The 26,125-nt window shown below is 42.2% G+C and overlaps 1 protein-coding gene across 6 annotated transcripts in view; it reads right to left on the bottom strand.

Annotated features, from left to right (window-relative positions):
• Positions 1-15,261: 15,261 nt before the first annotated feature.
• Positions 15,262-26,125, bottom strand: part of EBF3 (EBF transcription factor 3) — a 120,934-nt gene continuing 110,070 nt past the window's right edge. For 2 of the 6 annotated variants that reach the window (XM_053949411.1, XM_053949412.1), the window contains exons 12-16: positions 25,208-25,273; positions 24,381-24,558; positions 22,988-23,176; positions 22,297-22,494; positions 15,262-15,869 (exon numbers count right to left, since the gene is read on the bottom strand). In XM_053949411.1, coding sequence (XP_053805386.1) covers positions 15,838-15,869; positions 22,297-22,494; positions 22,988-23,176; positions 24,381-24,558; positions 25,208-25,273 — 663 coding nt within the window. In that variant the 3' untranslated portion in view covers positions 15,262-15,837. The remainder of the gene's footprint in view (positions 15,870-22,296; positions 22,495-22,987; positions 23,177-24,380; positions 24,559-25,207; positions 25,274-26,125) is intronic. The other 4 variants (XM_053949413.1, XM_053949414.1, XM_053949415.1 and 1 more) reach the window with 2 other exon arrangements.

Raw genomic sequence — 26,125 nt, 5'->3', positions numbered from 1 at the left:
CAGGGGGCACAAAGGGACAGAACCCGGGGCTGCCCCTGCCCACCAGGATGTTCCCATGGAAAAGGGGTGTGGGGTGTCCTGGGGAGCCCCACCAGAGCCCCTGGCACCGCTGCCATTTCCAGGCCAGGCTGGACACTGGGGCTGGAGCACCTGGGACAATGGGAGGTGTCCCTGCCACGGCAGGGGTGGCACTGGGTGGGCTTCAAGGTCTCTTCCAACCCAAGCCATCCTGGGATCTGCCGAGGTGGTTCATGCCCAGCCCAGCAGGGCGTCCCTCGGGGCGTTTGCCAAATCCCAAAGCTCCCACAGCCACGGTGTCCAGTGGGCAGCTGGCACCCAGATCCCTGTTGGCCCTTCTGAGGAGCACCAGCCCAGGCTGCAGATGTTCAATATTGCAGTATTCACGGAGCTGGGCTTTGCTGGTTCTTGCGGGCACCTTCCAGCTCAGGATATTCTGTGATCCGACGATATTGAAAATCCGGCTGCCAGTGTACCTGGGGAATGAAAACAAGGGAAAGGGAAACATTGGAATAAATTAAATAAGAAATCTATTCAGTGAAAAAAAGCATAATATGGGTTTTGCAGTGCCTGAAAGCAGAGAAGCTAAAGACCTGTCATGAATGTGCTTCCAGGTGTGAGTAGCTACACCCTGGAGCAGTCCTTGGGAGTGCACTGTGCAATGTTATGTCTTCACAAGCTCTGACTCTAGTCATTCAATTTATTTGTGACAATATGACTTGTTCATTCCTAATAGATAAATATTGTAAATAATACCATTCCTTTACATTTTCTAAACACTATTAGTAATAAAAGATGGATTGATTTAAATATTATACGAAGCACAAATGCAGGCATTTTACAGATGTGAGTTAGAAGACTGAAGCCGCATTTTAATTTTCAGGCCACTACCAATGCTGCTGGCTCCACTGCCATTTCGGACATTGTTCTGTGTCTTCTAAATTTTCTCATTATTAAAATCCTCACATTGAAATCCTCACACCAAGTATTAAAAGGTCTTGCTTTTTCCTGGCTCCAGGTGCAGACTGTGCCCCTTTAAAGCCTTGCATCCCCCCCCAGTCACTGCAAAAGGGGAAGTAAACAAATAAATAAATAAATAAATAAAGAGGCGGATAGGTAAATAAATAAATAAATAGATCTGGTAATTTAGTACTAGAAAGTTAATTCAGGGGACCTCTAACCTTTAAACCACCACGTGACTATTGATTTTCAATATCACGCTGGCCCGTGCCACCCTGAGCGTGTAGAGCAGCAGATTCCAAACAGTTTTTTCCTTATCAGTCCAGTCCCCGAGTACTTGTGCATTAAGACAACAAATACCGGTGGCTCCCAGCCTGTCACATGGCGGCCCCGCGGACGTGCTGGGCCTCTAATGAACTCGGGCTCTTGGCAAGCAGATCGTGGCAAGGGGGCTCCAGCAGCACCTTCCCGGCTCCCCGGGGCCGTGCCATGGCCGGGATGGAGGTGGCCAATAGTGGGGGGATGCACCTGGAGGTGACCTCCAAAACCCCGCTGCCCTCAGCCCAAGCCATCCCTGTTTCCTGCTTAACTCCATCCCCCGTGTCCGCGTGAGCGCTGTCGGGATGCTGAGCCTGCTCTTCCCCACCCAAGACGCAAATGAAGATGGAAGGAGCGGCGCTGCTCCGAGCGGCTCCGAACCCCGCGCCTGGATTAGTCGGTAATACCAGGACATGCTGCTGGGAGCACCTTCCTCCCTCTGTGATCACCAATTAGTGCAATCAGGGCCCGGGCTGGCGTGCTGCCGGCCACGCGCGGCATTCCCGGCCCCGATGAAGATGTGCTTCCACCCTCGCACCTAAAAAAAAAAGACTTTCTCCTCCCTTCCTCTGCCTCCAGCTTTATTGATTATTGGAAATGTTACATCCCGGGGAGGAAAATGTCATTGCTTTAAATACCAGCATTAACAGTTGGGAAAAGTTCTTTTTCCGCCCAGGCGTGCGTGATGGAGAAAAATTAAACAATGGGAAAGACGGTGAAATACATGGAATTCGAAAGGAAAAAAGAGTGGTTTGTGTGTTGATTCAATCAAGCAGGAGCTTCCCCCCACTTAAGTAAGCGAGCACATCTCATACTGGACTTTTTTACTGGAACAGTGAAATATATAATGAAATCCAACAAGGAAACTGGAAAAACAGCCAAATTGGTGCAGCAAAGTGGTTAATAGGATCATTAGCCTCCTCGCTGTATTTTTTTGGACATTGTGTGCCTGTACCGTAGTCCTCGAGAGCAGATTGCAGGAACAGGCTGACAGTTACCCGCTAACTCAGCAGTGCTGGGTGCAAACTGCCATCTTCCTGTGGATTTACAGCTGCCACTTCTGCTACTTCAATTAGTTCTATAGCACACAGATGTTGCTTAAATGTTGCTGCTAATGATACTGCAATAAGCGTAAGATTCATGCCATATTTTGAGGCACGTAAATTTCTCAAGTGGCACAATTAAAGTGGAAATATTAGGTGGGGAGAACTTGGCAGTCTCTCCAACTTGGAAAGCGCACCCGCTATGCAATAATGGGTCAAAAATTCATTCAAGTTTTACTGCTGTTCAGAGTTTTAAAAGACTTTTCACAGTTGAATGCAAAGTAGTAAAAAGCAGAGTATTAGGAAATGAGAATGCTGTTGTGTTATACAGACATGACTTTTTAATTTCAAATTGGGATCACGTGCCCGCCGCGGCCGCGAGGGCCGCGCGCTGCCCGGCCGCAGCACCGCGGTGCGGGAGGAATAAATCAAAAAGTTTTCTTTAATACTGATTTAATTGAAGGTTCGGCGTGGTGGTTGTGTTAGCGGGGGGAGGAAGGGGAAAAAGGGAAAAAAAAAAAAAAAAAGAAAGGAGAAAAAATGGTTTCCTGAATCACACACAGAGACAGCATCAATCATTTCCGAAGCCAGATGTAGCCTCCAAACTGCAGCCTGACAACACATCTCCTGTTTGTGCAGCCACCAGGCAATTATTCTTTCCATTATATCTCCCAATGACAGATTTCCAAACCCAGGGCTGTAAAAATTAGAGTTTGGGCTTACACAGTTGTGTCGGGTCTTAAAAAAAAAAAAAAAAAATAAGAAAACTTATCATGGCTGCAGTGTTTATGAGCTTGTCAAAGTACATGTACATAATTTTCATCAGAATTTCTTTTACCTCATTTCCAATCCTTCAGGATTAGATTTATCAGCAGCTCTGTGCCGGCGTCCGAGCGGCTTTTCCACCTGCGAGCAGGATCCGGCTGCGGGGAGCCTGTTGGGGTGGCTCTGGTGAAAGCTTTTCTTCCTCTTCATCTTTTCTTCCTCTTCGTCTCCATCATTTATTTCATCATTTTCTTCATCTTTGTATTTTTTTCTTAATTTTCTTAATTTTAGTAATTTTGTGTTCTTTTTCATCATTTTCCTCATCTTTTTTTCCATATTTTCACCTTCACCATTTATTTCATCATTTTCTTCACCATTGTTTACATTTCTTAAATTTTCATCGTATTTTTCTTAATCTTCATTATTTATTTCATCATTGTCTCAATCATTTCCTTCATCTCTTTGTTAATTTTCATCATTTTCTTCATCCTCATCCTTTTCTTTACCATTTCCTTCATCTTCCTTCAGATATTTCTCTTGCTCAAATATTTTTGCAGTGTACTGCCTTGGCTCTCCATCAAATTTAGGTGTAATTTTTAGAAACACTGTGGCTTGTTTGGTACATTCATCACTTTGAATTTGTCATGAGGAAGAAGCACCAGTGGCAGCGCTAAACTGGGCAGCAAACCCAGAGCTGGAAATCCACACATTATTTCCATTTAATGTTTAATTTATTTGTACTGGGAAGAGCTTATCAGGCTAGCACTGACTTTGAAAATTCAGTATGGGTAGTATTAGAAGGATGAAGTTAAATCTTAGGAGAAGCCTTCATTAGTAAATTAAGGCTGATGAACATCAGCACCTCACATCTAAATTACTGATTTTCTACCCCATTTCCATTTCTCTGCGTGGCTCCATCCCACGCCTGCTTTGGATTATATGGTAATATTTAATTTCTTCCCAATATCCCATCTAACCCTGCCCTCTGGCAGTGCAAAGCCATTCTCCCTTGTCCTGGCACTCCAGGCCCTTGTCCAAAATCCCTCTCCAGCTCTCTTCTATTTTTTTTTTTCTCTTAGTGAACACAACTCTGAAAATAGTTTTCCATGATTTCCCCTCTAAAAAAGCACCCAGCATAGATAAATGAATGTACTTTGAGCTCTACCCTGCAGTAGCAACTGAATTTTTTGCAAACTAAAGCTAAGATGGAGAACAAAAACCAATCACAACTTCTAATATTGGTTTTCAGGAGACAGTCTGCAGGGGTCTCTGATTTGGTGAACGTGGAGTCAGGATGTGATGATGATTTTATGGAATTTACAGAAACAATGTCCTGTCTTTATATAATTCTGCTTCTGTGATTCATCATAGGTTTTTGTCTTCCAGTGTATGAGTGGGCACCTGTGATTTGTCCCCTAAAGGAGTAAAAATGGAGCAGAAAAAAGGCAGCTGGGCTCCAAATATCACATCTAAATTATCTGTCCAAGTTGGTGCAACAGTGTTGGAGCTCTGTGACGTTGCTGTGGGATTATGCACTGATTTACTCACCACATGATTTGGTGTGGCGGGGGGGAAATCAAATCAAATCTCTGTAGTTACCTCAGTAACCACCAGCACGGGTTGTGGTTGTGCTCCCTGATGGACAGACCAGGCCAGGGTGTCGCTGGTGCAAATGCCAAGGAGGGACCAGCAGGGACACGGCAAAGTGGTCCTTGAACTTCCCAGCTCTCAGGATTTGCTGGAAAGACTTTTCTTTGCATTGGCAAAGACTTCCTAACTCCGTCCCACTCTGACTTTGGCAGTTTGTTTCTCATCTCAAGCAGCCTCTGTAATCTATTATGGTATATAGGCCAGCCTGATCCCCCCCTCGCTCCAGCCTATGTCCTCTTTCTATTTAGGAATTAATTATGATGCTATCTCATATAACTCATTAGTATCAATTAATTCTTCCCCTTTCATGATTTTTATATAGCTAAATTAGATTGCCTCTTAGGAACTCCATAATCAGTATTGGACTCATTTAGACATATCTTTTTTTCCCCTTCTCCACCCAGTTTCACTTGGGCACAGGCTTGTGGTGGTAGGAAATGTAGGAAATGCCCCACCCCATCCCATCCAGTGGGGACAGTGCCCCTGTACCCCATCTCCACCGTGCCCATCAGCTCTGGCCTCACCTCGCCCATAATCCTGAATTCTGGCAGGCTTTTTTATTATTATTTATTCATTTGGGGTCTGCACAAGATGTTATTATTGGTTCATCAGGGTGAATAGGAAATATCCGACTTCCATCCTTTGGCCAAACCATTGTGAATTCTCTTCCCCTTAAACTCGCCACAGGGACAGGGAGGGAGTGGAGGGAGATGCTCGTTTTCCTCGTTCCTCCTGGCGGGGTGTTAAGTTTGAAATCTCAGCTTTGCTGGAATTCACATGTCCGTATTTAACTGCTTCACTGCTTACTGGCATGTCGGATCCAGTCAGGGAAAAAAAAGCAGGAATATGATTGAATATATCTGGCAGGACCTGATATTCCCACTCATTTTGAATCTGATCCAGCAGCAGCCAAGGCAATTAAATAACAAGTTTTTCTCTGGCGAAATGAGTTGCAAAATGCCCCCAGCTGCATGATGTAGGAAATACACCTTGATTTTACTAATTGCTGTGCCTGTGCCTCACTGGGGCGGATCCAAGGCGGCTTCCCAGGTTCCACATCATGTATTCCAGGGAGCTGAGCCCAGGCTGGGATGGGTTATCCCCCACTATGAGCCCGGGATGAGCCGCTGAGTGAGGGCTGAGGGGAGAGGTGGTGAAAGGTGAGAGGATTCTCTTTGCTGGAAACATCAAACATCCAAGATCATCTGCCATCCCTGGGCAGCACCACGCTCCAGATGCTCCCGTGGCTGGCTGGGAGAGAGCTCAGGCTCAGCCTCCCACTGAACAAAGGCCAGGCTGGGGTAGGTGCAGCTCAGCTTTAGTGAGGCAGCAAAATGCAGCCCAAAGAGAAGAATTTCAGGAGATCAGCTGGTGTTGGTGTCACAGCTTTGCCCTCAGGGGCTGGAACTGAACTGTCCCAGCAGCATCACCTGTGATCTCCTGTATCACATGATCTCCAAGGAGTTGGAATTTTTTTTAAAAAAATTAATGATTTGAAAGGAAAAAAAATGTTAGATCCAAATTATTGCAGGCTGCAGCACACACAGGCCTGCACAGGTGTGTGATGGGCTTGGAGCAGCCTGGTCGAGTCAAGGTGTTAGAACTGGATGAGCTTCAAGGTTCCTTCCAACCCAAACCATTCCATGATTCTGTGATATTGCACCTCCTTTACATCACCTGGTACTGGAAAAACATCACCTAAAGATGTCCCCCCCAGGTGCAGGACAGAGCTGGGCATCAGTGCTGTTCCCCACAGCAGCTTTGGAAGAGCCCCAGATGGGCTGCTGGAAATGATCCCAGATGTCTCTGGTTCCACATTCAGTGCCACAGCAAACACCAGGGCCAGTGGCAGGAAACCACACACACGAGGAGGTTTCAGTAAGCAGCCTAAGGAGTGTGATTGCCAAATCCCAGTTCAGGAAGGTATGGGTCAAGGGAGGGGAAAAAGAAGGGTGGGTTTCTGTAAAAGAAAAGCCAAAAGGCTGAGGCTCACGGGATGGCTTTATTTAGGGACACATTCAGATATGAACCTTTCTCCTTCTCCCGTTGCCCCTCCAACATCTGGTTGCTCACCATCCTGCCCAAAGTACCCACTCCAGTGGGATGGCAAGGGGGAAAAAAAAGATGGAAAAAAGAAAGAGGGGAAAAAAAGACGGAAAAAAGAAAGAGGGGGAAAAAAGAACCCAAAACTTGACTAGAAGGACAAAAAAAAAATTTTTTTGAGAAAACCACAAGACTGTTTCCCTCAAAATGTATAGAAAATTCAATCTTATCTGCATCCAGGATGTTTTTCAAATACAATTTTCACTGAAAATGAGGGAAAATGTACTGTCTGATCTATCTTTTATTAATTTTTCCCTGAGAATGTCAGCTCATTCTCCTAAGGGGAGATTATTCCCATTATCAACAAATTTAACTGGTTTTGTTCAAATCTAAGAGCGTTACTGAATTTGCACTTCCTTTGACTGATCACGGAGCTCTCCCTATTATTTAATTTATTTACATTCATGTATGCAATTATATTTTGCAATCTGATTATGTGGTTTATATCTTTGTAGGGATGAGAATGCAAAATGTTGCATTTCTTTTTTATTATATGAGTTGTCAAGTTCTTTTTGGATGGAAATGAGAGTTCAGTATCACTGTGGTGAGAACAGCATTAATTCCATCAGTTAACCAGACCTACCAAAACAGTGCTGGCTGCAAAATCACGGAGCATATTCTGCGTCTGAATGATAAATTTCATTAATTAATTTGACTGATAAAGTTAATATGCAAAGGAGATATTATTATCTATAGTAAAAAAAAAAATAATAGGTGGTTTCTGATCATTACATCCTTAAGATTTTAAAACCCAGCAGATGTTATCCTTTGGAATTTATTTTTTATTCATAGATAGGGAGAAGAAAGCACATTTTCTGCTCTTCCAACTCCCAGTCATGTTTTCAGTTCTGAGTGAGTTCGTCATTGAGCTGAACAAGATGAATACATTGAAACGAAGAGGAAAAAACCAACCCAACTCTGGCATTGCTGAAATCGCTGCCACCAAGTTTGTCACTGCAAAAAAACTCTGACTGCAGCTGCTGAGCTGGATCCTGCCAGCTCGGTCATCTGAACCACCTCGAGATGACCTCACAAAGTGCCATCTGCCTAAATCCCTTTTGCATTTAATCTGACTTATTTTTCCAAGTTATTATTTTCCTTTAGCTCCTTCCCATGGCAGCCTCTGCTCTGATCCAAACTGGTGGGTGAAATGCCAGCCTCAGCACCCGGGAGTGTCCCAGGCCAGGCTGGACAGGGCTTGGAGCAGCCTGGGATACTGGAAGGTGTCCTTGCCCCATGGCAGGGGGTGGCACTGGGTGATCCTTCAGCTCCCTTCCAATCCAAAGCACTCTGTGACATCAGAAGAATGCTAAACAAACCCTCCCCATCACACAGCTGGGGAGAAAAGCCTCTCCTCTTGATAAAGTCCCCATAGGTTCTTTTATAACACTTGGGGGCTGCACCTGGCCAGCATGAGCAGAGCTTTGCTTCTGGTAGTTGCTTTCCAGGCTAATTTTAAAAAAGAAAACCGAGTTTAAAATTATTTTTTGCAGATTTCTGGTGTGCATCGCTAATGTAAATATAGCTAATTGCTCAACTGTATTTATTAATTTTTGTATTTCTGTGTTTGTTTAGGTATTGATTATTTTCGAGCCATTCCAGTTACTTGGTCATGGCCTTTTACAACCACCAACAGAGGAGCATTTTCGAAATCTTTATGTGCAACACCCTGAATAGGTTGTTCCAGGACACAATTTTTTGTTAAAAGTGCTGCCCTTAGTCCGTGTTTTCCCTGTGCTCTGTCACTGCTCAGGGCTGAGCTGCTGAAGGATCCTGACAAATCCCTGGTGGGGGATATACAGCTCTGGAAAAGGACAGAGGTGGGCAAGGATGGCTTGGCTTGGACATCTGTAAAACATTATTTCAGCAGGTTTGGGCTAGCTAATACTGGTTTAGAGCTTTGAAAAGTCTTCTCCGAGTAGCTTTCCAATTAAAAAAACCCCATCATTTATGTTTCTGTTTTGCTAAGTACTGATATCCTTGGGCCCCTGCTGCTCAGGCTTTAACAGCCCCAGTGATTTGTTAAGATTTTTTAAGATTTGTGAGGTCCATGGGTCTTCACCCATGGGCTTGGCTTCACCCCTTGGTGCCTCAAAGCCTCTGGCTGGTCCCTACCCTCTGCTTGGCCTCTGTAAATTTTTTCAGGCTGTGCTTAAGGCATAAAATAAGTGAAGAAATATCTGAGGAGAAATCTTGGAAGTCCTTGCAGAGATCCTTGGGACACTACAGCAATTTTTGGATTCATGACCTACTCCAAGATGAGACACACAGATAAACCAAAAAGCTGAAGAAGCACCATGGGCTGAACTGGTCTGCCCAAGCAGATCTGTGAAATGGTTATTAGAGGTTATTTTATTATTATTACTATTATTATTTATACTCATTACAGTTTCCTTTATGTCTGTGGACACAAGAGCCTGGACCTAGAGCTGTCCTAAGGGGGCAAAGGGTCGCTGGCACAGATTCCCAGAGCAGCTGTGGCTGCCCCTGGAGCCCTGGCAGTGCCCAAGGCCAGCTTGGATGGAGCTTGGAGCACCTTGGGGCAGTGGGAGGTGCCCCTGCCATAGCAGGGGTGGCACTGGGAGGGCTTTAAGGTCACTTCCAACCCAAACAATTCCAGAGACACCCCAAAAACTCACTCCCACGACAGAATTCCATGGCACGAGGAAGGAGATGATTAAATACAACTTTATTGGGTTTCATTGTACAATTTTTTTCACATCTTCCTCCCTTCTTCTCTCCATCTTCCCCTTGGTATTTCCATCCCAAGTTTCCTTGTAGATACAGGGCAGCTCTTGACTGGCTGTGTTACCCACACCAATTCCAGCCTCAGTTTCCTTTTTTTCCACTTGATATCTCTATTTATATTTTACACAGTAGGAAATTTGTGATTTTTGTCTGATTGAAGCAAAGCAGCCTTCAGGTAATTTCCTTGCACCCTCATCACCCCTCTTCAGTACCTGCTTTTGCTACAAAGTCATTTCTCAAACAGCTTCATTTATTTAAAGATAAATGCAAACAAAGAGCCACGTAATCAAAATCCTCTAAAAGCTTTGTGGGCACCAAAAATGTACAATTTTGTGACTAATTAACTGCACCCTTTAATTCATTATGTCCTTTCAGTAGTAGCATGAAGCCAACAGAGAGAAAACAAAACCATTAAGTGCAACTGTTGCTTTATTTAAATGATTAAGGAATAAAATGTTTAAGAAATAAAATAGAGCCACAACTGTATCACCTCTGTCACTGTCATATTCCAGCTGGCCAAAGTGCTTCAGTGAGTCACCAGCTGAAGCAGGGTCCCACACCAGGAGGTCTCAGCTCCTGTGTCAGTTAATTTTGACCTGAACACTGAACAATTATATTTGATAGTTCATCGAAAAATGAAATTTAGCATTGCAGATGAGAAAGGGAAATGGCTTGGGTTTCATTATTTGGTTTCTACAATTTTAAGTTCTAGGACAGTTCATTTAATTACAGCTTTTGTCTTTTATGAAGTATCTGGGTAAAGGTAGGGTTTTGAAGAACACCAACAACTTTTAAAAACTTTTTATGACTTGTGGGACTTTAGGAATGTCTCTCCTTTGTATGCTTTAGTTTAGAGGTTGTTTGCATGCCCTGACTCCAGACTGGATGCTTTCTCTTCCTTTCCCTGTAAAACTTAGGGCACTACGTCGAACAACGACAAGTGGCCCAAAAAAAAAAAAAAAAAAAAAAAAAAAAAATCAATTTGCAATCTGATTTGAAGGTTTTGATTTCCTCTGATGAGTTTCAATTTCATTAAAAGCAACCTTATTCGCACATAAAAGAACTCCTTGAAGGGTAAAGCAGGGAATTGTCTCAGAGAGCATAAAGAACCCGCGCTCCTTTGTGCCGTTTATTCAGGGCATTAATTGTGGGCCGCGGCTGGCGGGTGCGCGGTTATCGGTGCCGCGATCTGCGCGAGAGGGGACGCGCGGCGCAAGGGCTCGCATTCAAAAATCACTGCGGGCCCTATTGACACCTCGGTTATCAACAGCCCTTATTATCTGCTTAGCGGCGGATCGCGGCCCGCCGGTGACATAATAAGCTACAAATCACTGGTGGGGCCTTTCTGCATTCTCCTAATTGTGTGTATTCTCTGGAAAAAAAATTATCGCCGGGACTCTTGTCTTGATGAGAAATTGACATTTTCTGGCGGAGCCTGGCGAGGACTATGTGGGGAGATAAGACTTATAGTTGTTTTAAAGGAGTGCAGCCATTCTTTCAGAGGCCTCTTTATTGCTCTAGTTGACCCACTTGATGAGTATGGATTTCATGAGGTCTTTTTCAGCATTTGAACTATAAAAGGTTCAGAATGACACCACCCCTTATAGACAAAAGATAACCTTGCCCTTTGAATATATTGATTCTTTATTAACTAGGCTGTTTAATGCAATGAAATGAGGCATTAGATTGAAGCCTATTTCAAGTGCTTTGAATAATCTTTAAAAGCTTGAAAGACTTTTAAAAGCTGCTCTGCAATAATTGGCATGTACTTTTAGAGACTCTTATTCCTTCGTTTTGATTAAGGAATTTTTATCATCTTCCTGTGTCTAAAATCACTGTGGGCTGACACAACATATTTCCTCAGCAGGGCTCTTACCCAGATGTGTCGTAGGTGGTGGATTGCTCTAGGAGTATGTCATATGTGGGTTTTCTCCTTTTGTATTTTCCTTGCATTGTAAGTTAGAGGAACCATTTAGATGCTCATTATTCAAACCTTTGAAATAAAACTAAAAGGAAAAGTGCCAGTAGGCATCGTGAAGACTTTCATCCCTAAAAACCAGCTTATTTTTTAGTGGGATGCATCTGATTATGCCGCCTTTTAAACACGATACACAGACACACACTCAGAGTGGAACAGTTTTCAATGCATAATAATAATAATAATAATAATAATAATAATAATAATAATAATCCAAAGTGTTCTGCAGCTTTAACAGCGGTTTTTCATCAAATCAGTTTTCATTTGACATGAAAACTATGGAAATACTGGAGAAGAAAGGAAGCATGGTTAAAAATCCTGGTTTTCCTGTTGGTTGTGACTGCAGTGAGTTTTGCCTTCTCCCCACTCCATCCCTGAACCACGGGCAGCCGAGGAGGGGCTGGGACACTCAGCGTGTCCTTTGGCACTGGATCCACATGCACCACTCCATCCATTCACTTTGGAGCTCCGAGTTTCTCGGTGCCCTCTCAAAGTTGTCAGCAGCCCTCTGATTAATGACCAGATCAAACTCCAGAACAAATTCCCCGTTTCACCACCGCAGGCGCATGCCAGACCCATGTTCCTGTGGAAATACCCTGGTTTTTGGTGGTGCTGGTCACACACAAGGATACAGGAGCACATTTGATGTCTGGGGTAAGGAGCTCAGACCTGTACATCAGGCAAAGCTTTGCAACTCTCTCCAGCTCCGACGCTGCATGTGCCCACCTCATCATAAATATATTTTTGTACCCATTTTAGGTGCATTGCACATATTATGGCCCAGAGGATGGAATGTTTGTGCTCAGTATTATAATTAGCAAAAGAATTTGCTTCCTTCTCAGCAGTTAAGAGACGAGCACGTCGACCTTCAGTGTCAAACCACCACATGGAAAATTTGGATTGTGCTTTGTTTAAAATAACTTTTCCTGTTTACAGACTTTTACAATATGATATTAAAATAGTAAAAGAAAAAAAAAAAATCTATTGTTACCTTCGCTTTACAAAAAGCCTGTCTGAAGTGCACTGTTTTGGTTAAATAAGAAAAAGAGATATTCTGCAGGTATCTTCACAAAAAGTGAACAGTTTTGGATAAATACTTCACCAAGGCTGAGCAACAAGTGATTGCCACTGCAGAGCAGAGATCTCCTTCCTCATCCTCCTTCCAGGGAACTGGAAAGACCACGTCAAGGGTTTGGGCTTTTTCATAACAAAGGAATAAAAATTCTGGTATTTAGAAATGAAACCCCCAGTGTTGCATTATTTCGTTTAGTGTTTAGTCACTTTTTTTAATAATCAAACCAGATAAAATTACTAAAAATGAAATTCACAGACAAGAAATACTTTAATTAAATATTGTGTAAAATGAACATTTTTTTATACAGTTAAATATATGAAAAAATGTACAGATAAAACAATCTTATTGTAGGGTCTTTAACAGTAAAATCTACCATTTAGTGAAGCTTTCCGTCTGGAGACAATGAAGCAATGAGTGCATTGACTAATTAATCTAAAACACAAACAGATTGCATTTATGAAGGAACTTGCAGACTTTCTTAACATGTACACGTGACCTCTTTTTTTTACCTTTTTTTTTAGAGCAAAACCTTACTTAGACAAAATATAACGGAGGCAATTCAGTTCCAAAGTGACTTCTCAGGCTTTCCCACCTAGCCAAGCCTTGGCCGTGCTCACAGAGCTGTGCTACGCTGAACCCTTCTTCTAAACCTTTCAGAAAAGCTTGGCTAAAATGTGCATTTTTAATTTTTTTTTGCCCAAAAGAGAAAAAAAAAAAATTACAAAAATAATAATAATATTTTAAAAAATTAATAATAATAAACAAAATGATCCCTCCTTTTTTTTTTTTTTTTTGGTTAAAAGGTGAATTCTGCTGCAGTTTGCAACATGTTTTGCAGTGCTGCGCTGGCAAAAGATTTAGTGCAAAGTAAAAATAAAAACAACTCCACGTTTCTCTGGCTGGATTTGGCACTGAGAGCCACGGAATACAACGGAGGTCATTCCAGTTTAAAAAGTACCATCGGCTACGAGTTGATTACAAAAAGTTCCCTAAAAAAAAAAAAAACCCCAAGAAACCTAAATAAACAACTCCCAGACATTAAAAATTCGGTGTGATCCTGATTTCCCGTGAAACCTTCCCTGGTTTTGAGCAGAGCAGGGTTTGAGAGAATGCAGAGTGCAGCAGAAAATCGACACATAAAGGAGTGGCAGAATTGTACACCAGGATTGTGCTTTTTTTCCCCCCTTATTTTTTACACCAGAAATCATCCAAATGAAGTCGTGATTGACAATTGTGGTGTAAGCCTGTGATAAAACAGCACAAAAGTTCTTCAAAGAAGTTCACTTTTAAGGCATCAGAGAAGTTCATGTGGCAAACATTTTAATTAAAACATCAGAAGTGAATTTATTTTTAAACTTTAGGCCTCTGAATTTTTCCAGTAAACACAGTTCAGCTATGTGGCAAAGTCATGGGTGGCAGCTAAAAATGACTTTTTACAATCTTAAAAAAAAAAAAATTAAAATAAAATTTAAAAAAAAGAAAGAAAACAAACAAACAAACAAAAACAAAATAAAAAATGCAACCACAAAATAGATTCATCTTTTCTGTGGCTGTATCACATGCACATATTCTACTAGTATTCATTACAGCCATGTGGCACAATTTTGATTTGACTATACAACAAACGACTTTTCCTTTCAAAATTATTTGTTCTGATAACTTAAAAATAATATAAAAATAAACAATGAATTTGAATTTTTGAAAAAAAAAATTTAAAAGGATGGAAAGGCTAAACAATAGCAACCTTATGAAGTACAAATGAAATGCACAGACACTGATTTATTTAAAAGAAAAACATGAAGGCAACAGTTCTTGGCTTAATGCTATTTTCAGCATCACGATACCAGGCCAGGACAAAAACCAATACATACAAGAACATAAAAAAAAATGATGAAAAGCAATATACAAAATTTCAAAGATAAATACAATATTTATAGTTGATATGTTACAAAATAAATTCCCTTAGTGACTGCAAGTGTTTATGTGAAAGAAAGTGTTGCAATGGATAAGACTATTTTATTCCTTATAGGCGTCATAAGGAATAAAATCTGCTTTTTTTTTTTGTCTAAATATTTAAGTGGATCTGAAAAAAATTCAAGACAAGTGTATAAATATTTAGCTACAACTTTGGCAAAATCACAAAAGTCTACAATTTTATAACCACATACAAAACACATTAGGGAAGAAGGATCTAGAAGTCAAAAGGACAATTTTCTGGTACAAGAAACATAGACTTCACAGTAGCCTAAAATGCAATAGTATACAGTGCTAGCAAAAGTTGAAAAAATGTTGCAGATCACACTTGCTTAACAGGAAGCTCTAGCAGTGGAAGTATATTTTTTTCATTTTTTTAAACCAACAGACAGTAGCAATTTCTTTTTTTTTTTTTTCTCTGTCAGTGTGCTTGTTGAAGGCAAGAGAATTCAATATCAAAGTTACAATTTCTAACTACAATAAGTTACAAAGTTCCATTTCATTAAGATGAAGTTAAGCAACGATAAACCCCCCCGCGCCCGCCCCCGCGCCCCGGTTTTTTGTGTGGTTTTTTTTTTTTTCCTAATCATATATTCATCCTTTTTTTTTTTTTTATTGTTTTTTTTTTCCAGTTTGATGGCTCATAACCTCCTTGGCCCCCTTTTTTTTTTTTTCCACCACAAAAAAATATTTCACATTATAGAGATACACAACCATTGTGAATCTAGTTATGAGTACAGAAAAATGTTCGGAGGCATTTTTCATCAGTGTTTCATGATAATCAAAATGGTGCATCCACAAAGTTTCTCCCAACACATAGCAAGTACTAGACATAGCCAAGACGTAATCAGAAACTTTATACAAAATAGGCGTCGCTTTTTCCTTATTCTCCAGGACTGAGAAATGTGAAAATATGAGAAAAATTCAGTCAATAAAATGGAATTGTTCATGAAGAAGTAGGTTGTTTTGCATGTAGATTCTTAATAGTTTAAATAAAATCTTTAAACAAAGTCTTTTTTTTTTTTTTTCTTTTTTTTGTGGCTTTTTTCTTTTTGTGGGTTTTTTGTTTTTTCCTGTAGCATTTCGATTTTGTTGCTGATTCTGCGTGAAGGTACTGCTTCCATCAGCATGTCTTAATATACTAAACTTGTCCCCTAAGCCCATCCTCTGCAGCTTGGCGCTACGGTAGGTAAACAAAAGTGACTTTACATTGGCGGGACTACAAGCCCGGACATGGCTAAAAGAAAAAAAAGAGAAGAAAAGGAGCTGTTATTGGCACGCTGGGCTCAGAGCCACCACGGGACGGGGCGGGAGGATGCAGAGCCCGGCTCCTCCACGGCGTCCCCAGAGCAAGGACCACGGACACTCCTCCCAGCAAAACACACCCCAAACAGCCTCCCCTTGAGAAAGGAGCTCTGCAGGCAGAGCATCCCCACTTCCCCAGGCTCAGCTGCTCTCCTGACAGCTCTTCTGGCTGTGTCCCCATCCCCTGGGGACATCCCCACCAATCACCACTTGGTGCCCTGGGCAGAAAACCTCATTTTCCACTATTCGACTTCATGATGAAAGCAGGACTGAGCAAGCCAAGGACTCTCCAAGACCAAAAACCAAGAACTCTAAACCTTCTCCCAATCCTAGAGCTCAACCATCGTAAAAAGACATGATATTTAAACCTCTGACCAGCCATATCCTGGGGTTTCTTAACAGAAAAAGACTGAGATGCCAACAACCACTGTTTTTTCCTAGTTAACTCTTTGGTAGAAGCACAATTTAGACAGTCTTTCATTTTAGTGTTGTTTAATTTTTGCCATAATGATATTTCTCATTAATTTATGTACAACAGATATTAATAAATTTGTTCGTGTAGCGATGTGAACTTCAATTTCTCAGTTCATTAATTTCAACAATATTAATTTATTTCAGGTTCGCCGTTGCAGCTTTACGGTTTGGAAGAGCTGGGTCTGTACACATTTCATAGGCAACACGACCACGACCAGCATTGCTCCAAGAGCTGCACCCAGAGCCCAGAGCAGCCCCTGGTCCTGCCAGAGCCTTCTGTGGATTTGGATGGAGTTAAACCTCTCTAAAACACAGCTTAGCTGATGTTCGTGAAACAGGATAAAGTCTTCCAACTCTGCCATTTTTTCTCCCCAATTAAATGTGTCAAAAATGTCAAAATCGAAACTGAAGTTATAATTTCGCAACATTCATAATCATGAATGTTATAAACCTGACCAGCAACTGAAGTTACAAAATTCAACTGGAGAACAGTGGTTATATTGGCAGAGAGCCTTTCTACCCAAAATATTCAGTTTCCTTATCATGTTTTCAGAGAATTACAAAATCATTTAGGTTGGAAAATGTCTCCAAGATCAAGTCCAACCTCCAAGTCCAAGCTGTGTCCAACCCCCACCTTGTCCCCAGCCGACAGCACTGAGTGCCACCTCCAGCAATTCCTTGGACTCCTGCAGGGATGGGGACTCCAAACCTCCCTGAGCAGCCTCTGCCAAGGCCTGACCACCCTCGAAAGACCCTTAGAAACAACCCTTCACTAAATTTCTGTTCCACCCTTCATCAGCCCCGGCCAGCAGATGACTTCACCCTGTGCTTGGACCTGCCAAACCCCTGCTCTCAGTTTGGCTTCTCCCGTGGGATTCAGCCAGCAGCAAATCTGTCACCATGCCAGTCTGGTTACCTGGGGTGCACCTGGCCCGGGGGTGCAGGAGATCATTTTAAGGAACAGCTGTCATGGAATCACAGAATCATTAAGACTGGAAAAGACCTTTAAGGTCAAGTCCAACATCAACCAGCACTGTCGTGGCTCACCACTAAACCATGTCCTCAAGTGCCTCGTGCTGCAATTCAACCATCAGCTGCTCCACCCCTGGAAGAGTCCAAGGCCAGGTTGGACAGGCTGGAGCTTGGAGCAGTTTAGAACAGTGGAAGATGTCCCTGCCCATGGCAGAAGGTGGGACAGGATGGGTTTTAAGGTCCCTTCCAACCCAAACCATGCTACGATTCTGCTGTGTGAAAATTTAGATTATCTGCTGCCATATTTTTCTGGAGGAAAGAAAAAGTATCTCAGTTCTTTAATTTAACCATTTCTGTCGAACTCGCTTTGTGGCACAGTCTGAGGGGGGATGCAAGGTTGGTGCTCCAGACGTGCATTTCACAATTTATTTTAGTAGCAATCTCTGACAATTGTGAATTTCTGCACTGAGCTTCCTGCTGTGCAAATTGATACCAAACGCCTTCTTAAAGAAAAATGAGCTGGTGAGTTTTTTAATAATAATTTTAATACTTTCATCTGGAGGAAGGCCAGAAAATTAAGCAGGATGCAATTTTAAAAGAATATAGAGAGCCTTTTGCTGTGCATTATAGTCCTATAACCAGAGAGCAATATCTTTCACAATCTATAGAAAGCAAATTACAATTGAAAACCAAATTTTGAACACATATTGTCCTTCCAACTTTGCAGCGAGCCAGTAGTCTCTCACTAAAAAAATTCTTTTCTACCTTTAATGTTCATTGTTTTAAGCAGGAAAAGGCTCTCTGCCCTAAGCAACACACGTGGTTGGATCCTGCTCTTAAAAAATTCGTGTGAGTACTTGACTTTCTGGTCATAGACTATGGAGGTCACGCAGAGTCAACAAGATTGTGGCTTCTTGGATACGGCCCAAAAGCCCTTTTTTGTAGGCTTACTCACAGGAGTGAGTCAGGCCCTGGGGACAGCAGGGAGAGAGCTCTCCTCCAAGAGCTGCAGCTTCTGAGTGCTGGCATGGGTGCAGCAAGGGGGAGGAGTAAACATCAGCCCTGGCTGGCACTGCCCCCAGCCTGACCTCTCTGAGATCTCCCCAGATTGCCTTTTTGTACTCTTAACCTCTGTCTTCACTGTTGAATCATCAAATCCCAGAATGGTTGGGGTTGGAAGGGATCTTAGGGACCATCTTGATCCAACCCCTTGCCATGAGCAGGGACACCTTCCACTGGAAGGTGTCTTGGATCTCTTTACAAAAAAAGCGTCCCCTGCAGACTTCTCCATGTTCACTCTTGGGCAGTAGGTCCTACAGCTCAGAGAGGGTTTTGGGGTTGTGCCTACAGGCAGCAAGATCTTGCTTCTGGTGTGGTGGGCTCGGGTGGTCCTGATGCTCAGGGTTACATCAGCACAAGGCAGAAATTAGAGCAGCTCAACCTCTGTTTAACTCTTTGTTAGGGGACAAAGCAATCCCCCTGAGGTCCAGCTGGAACTGCTTAGTTCTGCTGTTCTCACCAACTTAGATGTACCACAAGCAGCATTTTTCCCACACAGAGATACCCTGCAGTGGTTTGCCCACCAGGGAGGGGTCAATTAACCCCCAAATCCCTGCAAAAGGACCACCCTTGTCTGAATTCTTATCCAAAGTCCTTACTCATCCATAAACTGCAGGATTTGCCTCTGCTGCACCACCAGTGACCATGAGCTCTTACTGCCCTCTTGGCTTGACTGAATGTGACCGTTCCTAACATCTCCTCAGCTGTTGCTCAGCTCCTTCACACCCTGCCCTAAAATGAGACTCTGCACTTGAAGATCACCAAAAAAACTTCATCTGCATTGGACTGCAGCTCTCAAATTCCATATTTTAACTTAATGTAGAAAATGTGCTGATCTGAAAACTCTCAAGGTGATTGTACAGAGTCCAGAAAGCAACTAATTAAACTTTAAAAAGAGTTCCCTGACAGCAAATGACTGAGAAAATAGGAAGGAAGAAGCAGAAACTCCCTAATGAACTCTATGTATCAAATGCAGTGTAGATAAGTACCAGCACAGGAGTGTTGGTGGTTTTTCTTGACGATGTCTCATGAAGGAAGGAGCTGACAAACCCATCCCTGTGCTGCCCCTCAGCCCTGGCTGCAGCTCAGGCCAAGGCAGAGGCTGAGATCTGTGAGGATGAATGGGTGAATTTTGTGAGCTCAGTCTGAACTGACTCAAAGCTTTGGGTGGAAATAGGGATGGTGCCTCTGCTGGGATGGTGAAGGACCGCACAGAGGACTCCTGGGTGGGGGAGGTGAGGTGGTGCTGAGGCCCTGGCACAGGGAAGGCTGTGCTTGCCCCATCCCTGGAAGTGTCCAAGGCCAGGCTGGACTGGCCTTGGAGCAGCCTAGGAGAGGAGCAGGACCAGGACAGGACAGGACAGCAGCCAGGACTAAGACAGTGGAAGGTCTCCCTGCCCAAAGTTGGAACTAGATGGTCTTTAAGGTCCCTTCCAACCCAAAACCATTCCAGGATTCTGTGATTCCATGTCAGTTCCCTAACTCCCACAACACCGAGCATCACCTTGTGGTGCTGTCTACTTTGCATAAATTATGTAAATTTTTTTGCCACAACCCTGGAAGTCGCTGCTCTAATTACCAGGCCAGAAGGACATTCTGCATTCTGTTTCTCTGGGTCATTCTGCTCAACACAAAATTATTCGGGTTCAGCTTGCAGAGGAAAATTACATTTTTAATTTAATTAATTATTTATCGATCTATGTATTATCTGTTTAATTTCAACACTTGGTTTTCAGTTCAGCTGCTGATCCAAAACCCAAAAGGATGACACCGAGTCTGCTGCGTGGATTGCAGCATCCAAAAATCAGGGGTCGAAGGCATGGTTAGGGCTTTGCTGGGCTCTCTGGGCATGTAAAAAGCTTAGTGCAAAGTGAGGCTGGGCTCAGCTTAAGAGCTGAATCCATGACCTATTTAACAAATGAGTATTGGCTGGTTCCAAGTCATCTTCTGAGCTTTATACAAAAAGCATTTTGTACCTGAGGATGGAGATGTGCAATTACCGGGGGCTTGAGGAGGTGCTAAGGGACATCGGGTGCTCAGTGCAGGCATTCAGCCCTCCCAGTTCTCCTTAAAACCCCACTTTGAGGTAATCTAGAGATTTTAAGTACCTAACACCTTGAGTATATGACTCTTATTCACATACTGAAATGGCAAAAATCTGGATCATTTTAATTTAGATCTTTAAATAATTGTGTTTAGCAGAGTAAATCAAAATCAATTAGTTGATCTTCCTGCCTCAGATCTAAGCCATATGTTACCACATTTATATTATTTTTTAAATTTATTTTTGTCTAATTTTTATTATTTATTTTATTATCTCATTTTTCCTTTTTTTCATTATTTTATTTCAGGATTTATTTTTTTATACCAGTGTCTTCTTACAAAGAGAGGAAAGTAGGACACTGGATTATTTTATGAATGGATTATCTTTTCTAAGAATATGGATATAGTTTTCTACTTACAGTAGTAACACAGTGGAGCTTCCACTAAAGAAATACGCAAAAAACTGTTAATTTAATTATCCTTTCCTTTAGTATCACGCTACAATGAGTTTGTGCATCTGGATTCTCAGCTCTTTGCTGACCTGAGTGCATAACAAGGTCTCAGATGTTTTTTTTTGGGCCAAGAAGTTAAGAACAAGCTACAGGAAGAGTCATTTTGAGATGCTGGAGTGGATTTGGGGTGGACAGGCAGCTCTGCGGGATTGGGATAATGTCTCTCCAAAGTGCCTTCAGCACCCCACAAAATGCAGGCGTCCAGAATTGCTTTGGCAAATTAAAATCCCCCTCATCTGTTTGCCTGTGAGTGCTGGTTGGATTATGGGTGTCATGGTGATACAAAGGATGAATAATCCTGCGCTGCTGCTGCTTAACTGAGGAAGTCAAGAGGAGTGACGACCTCGGGGATGAGACTGTCCTCAACCCTTCCTGGTTTCAATGGGATCTGAAGTGCCTCAATTTGCTGCACTGTGCACTGAGACTCCACCAGAGGCAAACAAACCTTCCCAGTGATTCTAATGCACCTACAGTCTCACCTTCTGCAGGTCAGAATACCCCCTAAAAGTGGCAAAATGAGCCATGAGTCTTCCTTGTTAGGGTGACTTCTTTGTTTGTGTTTTTGTTCTCGCATTGTGCCGTAATTCCGCCTGCCCCACACCCTGCAGGTGGCCACGAACATTCTGCCACTGATTTATCAGTTGTTCCTGGCATTATCCACATGAAATCACATGGATTGCGAATTTTAAAAAAGGCAAAATACTAAAATTTCCTGCCCTAATTAAAATATTTAGTTCATTTAGGGATGTAACCGCTCTAACACCACAGTAAGAGCTGGCACCACCAGAGCATGCAAACCACTGCATACAGGCCTGCTTAGTCCACTGAGTAAGGGCTTAACCTGACTTATATTAACTTGACATATTTAAAAACGCTACTGCACCCTATAGAAAGTGAGGAAATCACACCGAGCCCTGCCAGAGCACTGCTGGGTTTAAACATCCACAGAAATGTGTTCAGAAAACATAAAAACACCAGGAGTACACAAACCCTCCAAGAGACATTCCAGGATACAGTCTTCCCTTAAAATTTAAGGCACAAACTCCTAAGGGAAAATGCCAGAAAAACAACTGGTGTTTGCTCTAATGCAAGCATCAAAAATGAACTAAAAACCTGAAAACCTCAGCAGACCATTCACGCTACCCTATTTCTCCCCCTGCTTTTGCATCACTACGAGAGCACTGAAAAATCCAGCCAGGTACCTTTCTCCCCGAGAAGAAAAAAAAAAAATTAAAAAAAAAAAAATAAAAAATAAAAAAAAAAGGCAGCAGAGAGAAAATTGAGAGAGATCGGGCTCACCTTGAAGTCCATTTCCATTTGCACTGGTGCAAGATGGTGGAGGAGAGGCTTGGGGCCTGACAACAGGAGCGAAGGCGCTCTTTTGTTTCACTGCAGAGATGACATTGGCAGGTGAGAATGAGAAAATGCCGTGTGTACTGCTACAGTTTGAAGGGAGGGTGACCGAAGAGGCTGCCATGGTAGGGCTTGACGGCACTACTGCAATAAAGCAAAAATAATCAGGACTCAGATTGAGGTTTTCACGGCAAACACGGAAAAAGAGAGTGATAGGGCCTTGCCTCTTAAAATATATATAGATATATATATATATATATAAAAAAAATATATATAAAAAAATAAAAATGAAATGCCTTGGCTTGGCCACTCTCTGGATAACAGGCAAACTCTTTTGTGTTGGACTTTTGTTACGAATTGCGCAGTCCAATTTTTATTTTGTTTTATTTTTTTGTTTGTTTCGTTTTGTTTTGTTCGTTCTTTTCTTTTTTCTTTTTTTTTTTTTTTTTCTCTATCTGAGATTGTATTCTGGCACAAACAGATCAATTTATTATTTTCATTTTTACGTCCAGCCTCCAGAGTCACCCCTCCTTTTATCCAGTAGCTGACAATAGAGGAAATCAAAACAATGCAAGGAGTTGATTTTGTAGTAAATATGAATCTATATGATGATGTGTTACCAAAAATAGACACTTACTGCCATAAGGAGAGTTAGCTGAGGAGCCATTAAGAAATCCAGGGGAACCTGGTACACCTAGATTGGGCATGCCGGCATTGCCATATCCATTCATGCTATTGCTGACTGTGTTGTAATTGGACTGCTGAGGAGTACTGCTGGGAACATATCCTCGCGGGGAAACACTGCTTGTGTTGCGACTGTAACCTACTGTGTTAGAAACCCCCCCACCCCAAAAAAATAATGTTATTTTATAAGATAGACTTAGGGCTGGGGGGTTTCCTCATGCAGCATATATTACACAGTTTTAATTGATTGCACAGCTTTGCTCTGAGTTGTCTCTCACTGCCCTATCAACTCTTGCAGCTTGAGATAACCTTATCACGCCAACCCTACTTAAATCATCCGCGAGCACTCTATGTTGTCTCTCCTCTTAGCACAGACAGCCAACAAAAGCTCTCTTCGATCCAGCTGTGTCAGGTGCCTTCACGTTTGTCTTTAGGAGCAATTATCAACAGGCTCGAGTCCCGCTTTGTACCAACACACTGCGTGAACTTTCAGCCTCTCCACACCTTCAAATGCCAGAGCTGACAAGAAAAACTTTTTTGTTGCGGTGATTTACTTTAAAAGGCTGTTTTGGGGTCTTCATTTTGTGATTGATATTTTTTATGCTAACAACAAGCTTTCGTAAGGTGTAGCCATCAGTGAAAACTAATTCAAGAGCAAGTACAGAATTTTATAAGGCTTATTAGCTTGGAAACGCATTAAAAGACAATCTTTTTAGAAGAGGAAACATAGCGGAATCAGGATTTTAAACAACAATTTGTTCCTATCTGAGCAATCAATTTAATAATTACGTTGCAAGCAAAAAAAATATGCGTTTGGACATGTCTAATAATCCTGTTTCCCTCCTTTCATTAGTATCAAAATTAATTTTAAATGCAATATGCTACATGCATTTTCAATTACAACAGGTAAATTAAATCAACTATTACTTTTATTAGTAACATATATGTCACACATGCCTACAAACAAAGTATTTTAAAATCACAGACATCAAATTAGATTTATCTGTGTAAACATTCCAAAACCAGGTGGAGGTACCGAGACATAATTATTTTATAAACCAACCATACACGCTGTATATTTACTGCGAATAACAAAGAGCTTTCTACACTTTGCCAATTTTATTTTTTTTTTTTAGCCCCACTGGTGATGCTTTATGATAACAGGTAAATGAAAGAACAGGGAGAATTAAATATTACGAGAAAAGTTAAAGACGGCATTTCATTCCGCGCTCAGACACACGGCTAGGGGGACAGAGAGAGGGAGGACACGGCGGTGACATCAGCTCACATGAACAGGCCAGAAGCAGCCAACAAGGTGAAGGATTAACCCTTGAAATCCCACCTACCTTGGTCGTTGGCTTGCGATGTTTCGGAGACATTGACGGCGAGCTGGCTGCTGAAGGAGTTCACGCCCATCATGCCGGTGTGGGCGGGAGTGTTGGCTAGAGTGGGGATCTGGTTGTGGTTGCGGGGCACGCTGTACAACGCCTCAGCAATGTCAGCTGCTCGTTTCAGGATTATTTCCTAGAGAGACACAAAATAACCACTGACAACTCAGATTCGTGCAAATGCTCCAAGTCGCAACAGCGCAAAAATTTACCTAAGAGATTCACGTGGAATTACAGTGAGGATGGGGGGTTTGCTGCTTGTTTCAACAACACCTCCTGTTTTTTCTTCCCGTGCCCAATTACTCCTCCACACAGTAAATATAAAGAAAGGAAGAAATTAACATAAAACTCCAGTTTAGCACTGGAAGCCAGGTGAGAATTGTCACACAGGTTTTATACGCCCAAGGCGGGAGTTTGTGTTTTCAGCAGTTTGCAAAATACAGTACAGCTGATCCACTTGGCTGAGCAGATTTCTTTAGGACTTCCCATTAGTCACTGTATATTTTGGCCCCAGTTCAAGGTTATTCTCTTGCCTTAATGCTTGCTTATGCTTTTGGCACCTTGCACTTAATTGTCATTTCTGATAGGCAAACGAGCGGCGAGAGGAGAAGGGGAAGATGAAGCGTTTCCCTCGGAGCATTGCATCACATCACACTGCCCTCAAGGTGGCTGGCAAAGCCTGGCTGTGTACAAAGGCAACGTGCTGATGCTCTGCCAGCCCTGCACAGAGCAGGTATTGATCTACACGTGTCGGCCTGGGAACAAAGAGCGCGCTGCTGACCTACCTGGTTGTTGTGGGGCATCCCATATAGGGCTTCAACAAGGTCTGCTGCTCTCTTAAGTAATACTTCCTAAAGGAAAACAAACAACCTGTGTTATGTTTCACTAAGGCAAGAGCAGTGCAGCAATGTTGGCAGTTGTAGCGTCTCTAATTGGAAGGAACTGATAAAGTGGATAAAGCACGTCACACGCCGCCCGTGTGCTCCCGCTATATTTAGGGGATATATTACAAAGATAGGAAGGTATTTTGTTCGGGAGGAAAACAGGGCTTGTGGTCTGAAGTCAAAGTTAGAGACGAGCCTAAAAATAATATTGCATTTTACATCCAGCTGTTCAATTATGATTGACTCGGAAAGGTGTTTGCTGCTGTAGCATGTAGCTCTCGTGCTGAATTAGTGAAATCAGTGCTTGAGGTTTAATGATGTAGTCTTATGGGTATTAAACAAACAAACACATGGTAGAGATATGAAAGGCACAGGCATCACATTTGGCTGTTAATTCCTAGCACTTTAGTGGTGAAGAACAATAAGTAATTTTCCATATCTTAATTAAACTGGCAGAGTCCTTAAAGACAACATCTCACCCCTAATTCATGCCCCAAATTTGCAAGTGAGTTCAATGCTTATTCCTCTTTATTTTGAACAATAAAGTGAATTAACTTGGGTTAATCTAGTTCTTTCATAATGACATTAAGAAATTTTTCAATTAACCTCTTTGACTGCATGTTGTAAAGGACTTCATAAATGACTTCACATTCAGAGAGTGTTGAGTACTTGTGCCTGGGGGCATGGATGCACTGAATTTTGTCTTATCCCTGTCTGCATGCCTACTTTCAGTTTTATGATTGTGAGGATTAATCCATAGTTTAGTTAATTTTAAATACAAATGGACTTTTTTTTTTTTCACTTGTTTTTTTTTTTTTT

This window comes from Vidua chalybeata, chromosome 8 (genome assembly GCF_026979565.1).
Source record: "Vidua chalybeata isolate OUT-0048 chromosome 8, bVidCha1 merged haplotype, whole genome shotgun sequence".
In the NCBI taxonomy this organism is placed as follows: Eukaryota; Metazoa; Chordata; class Aves; order Passeriformes; family Viduidae; genus Vidua; species Vidua chalybeata.
This window is presented reverse-complemented; position numbering and strand designations above follow the sequence as displayed.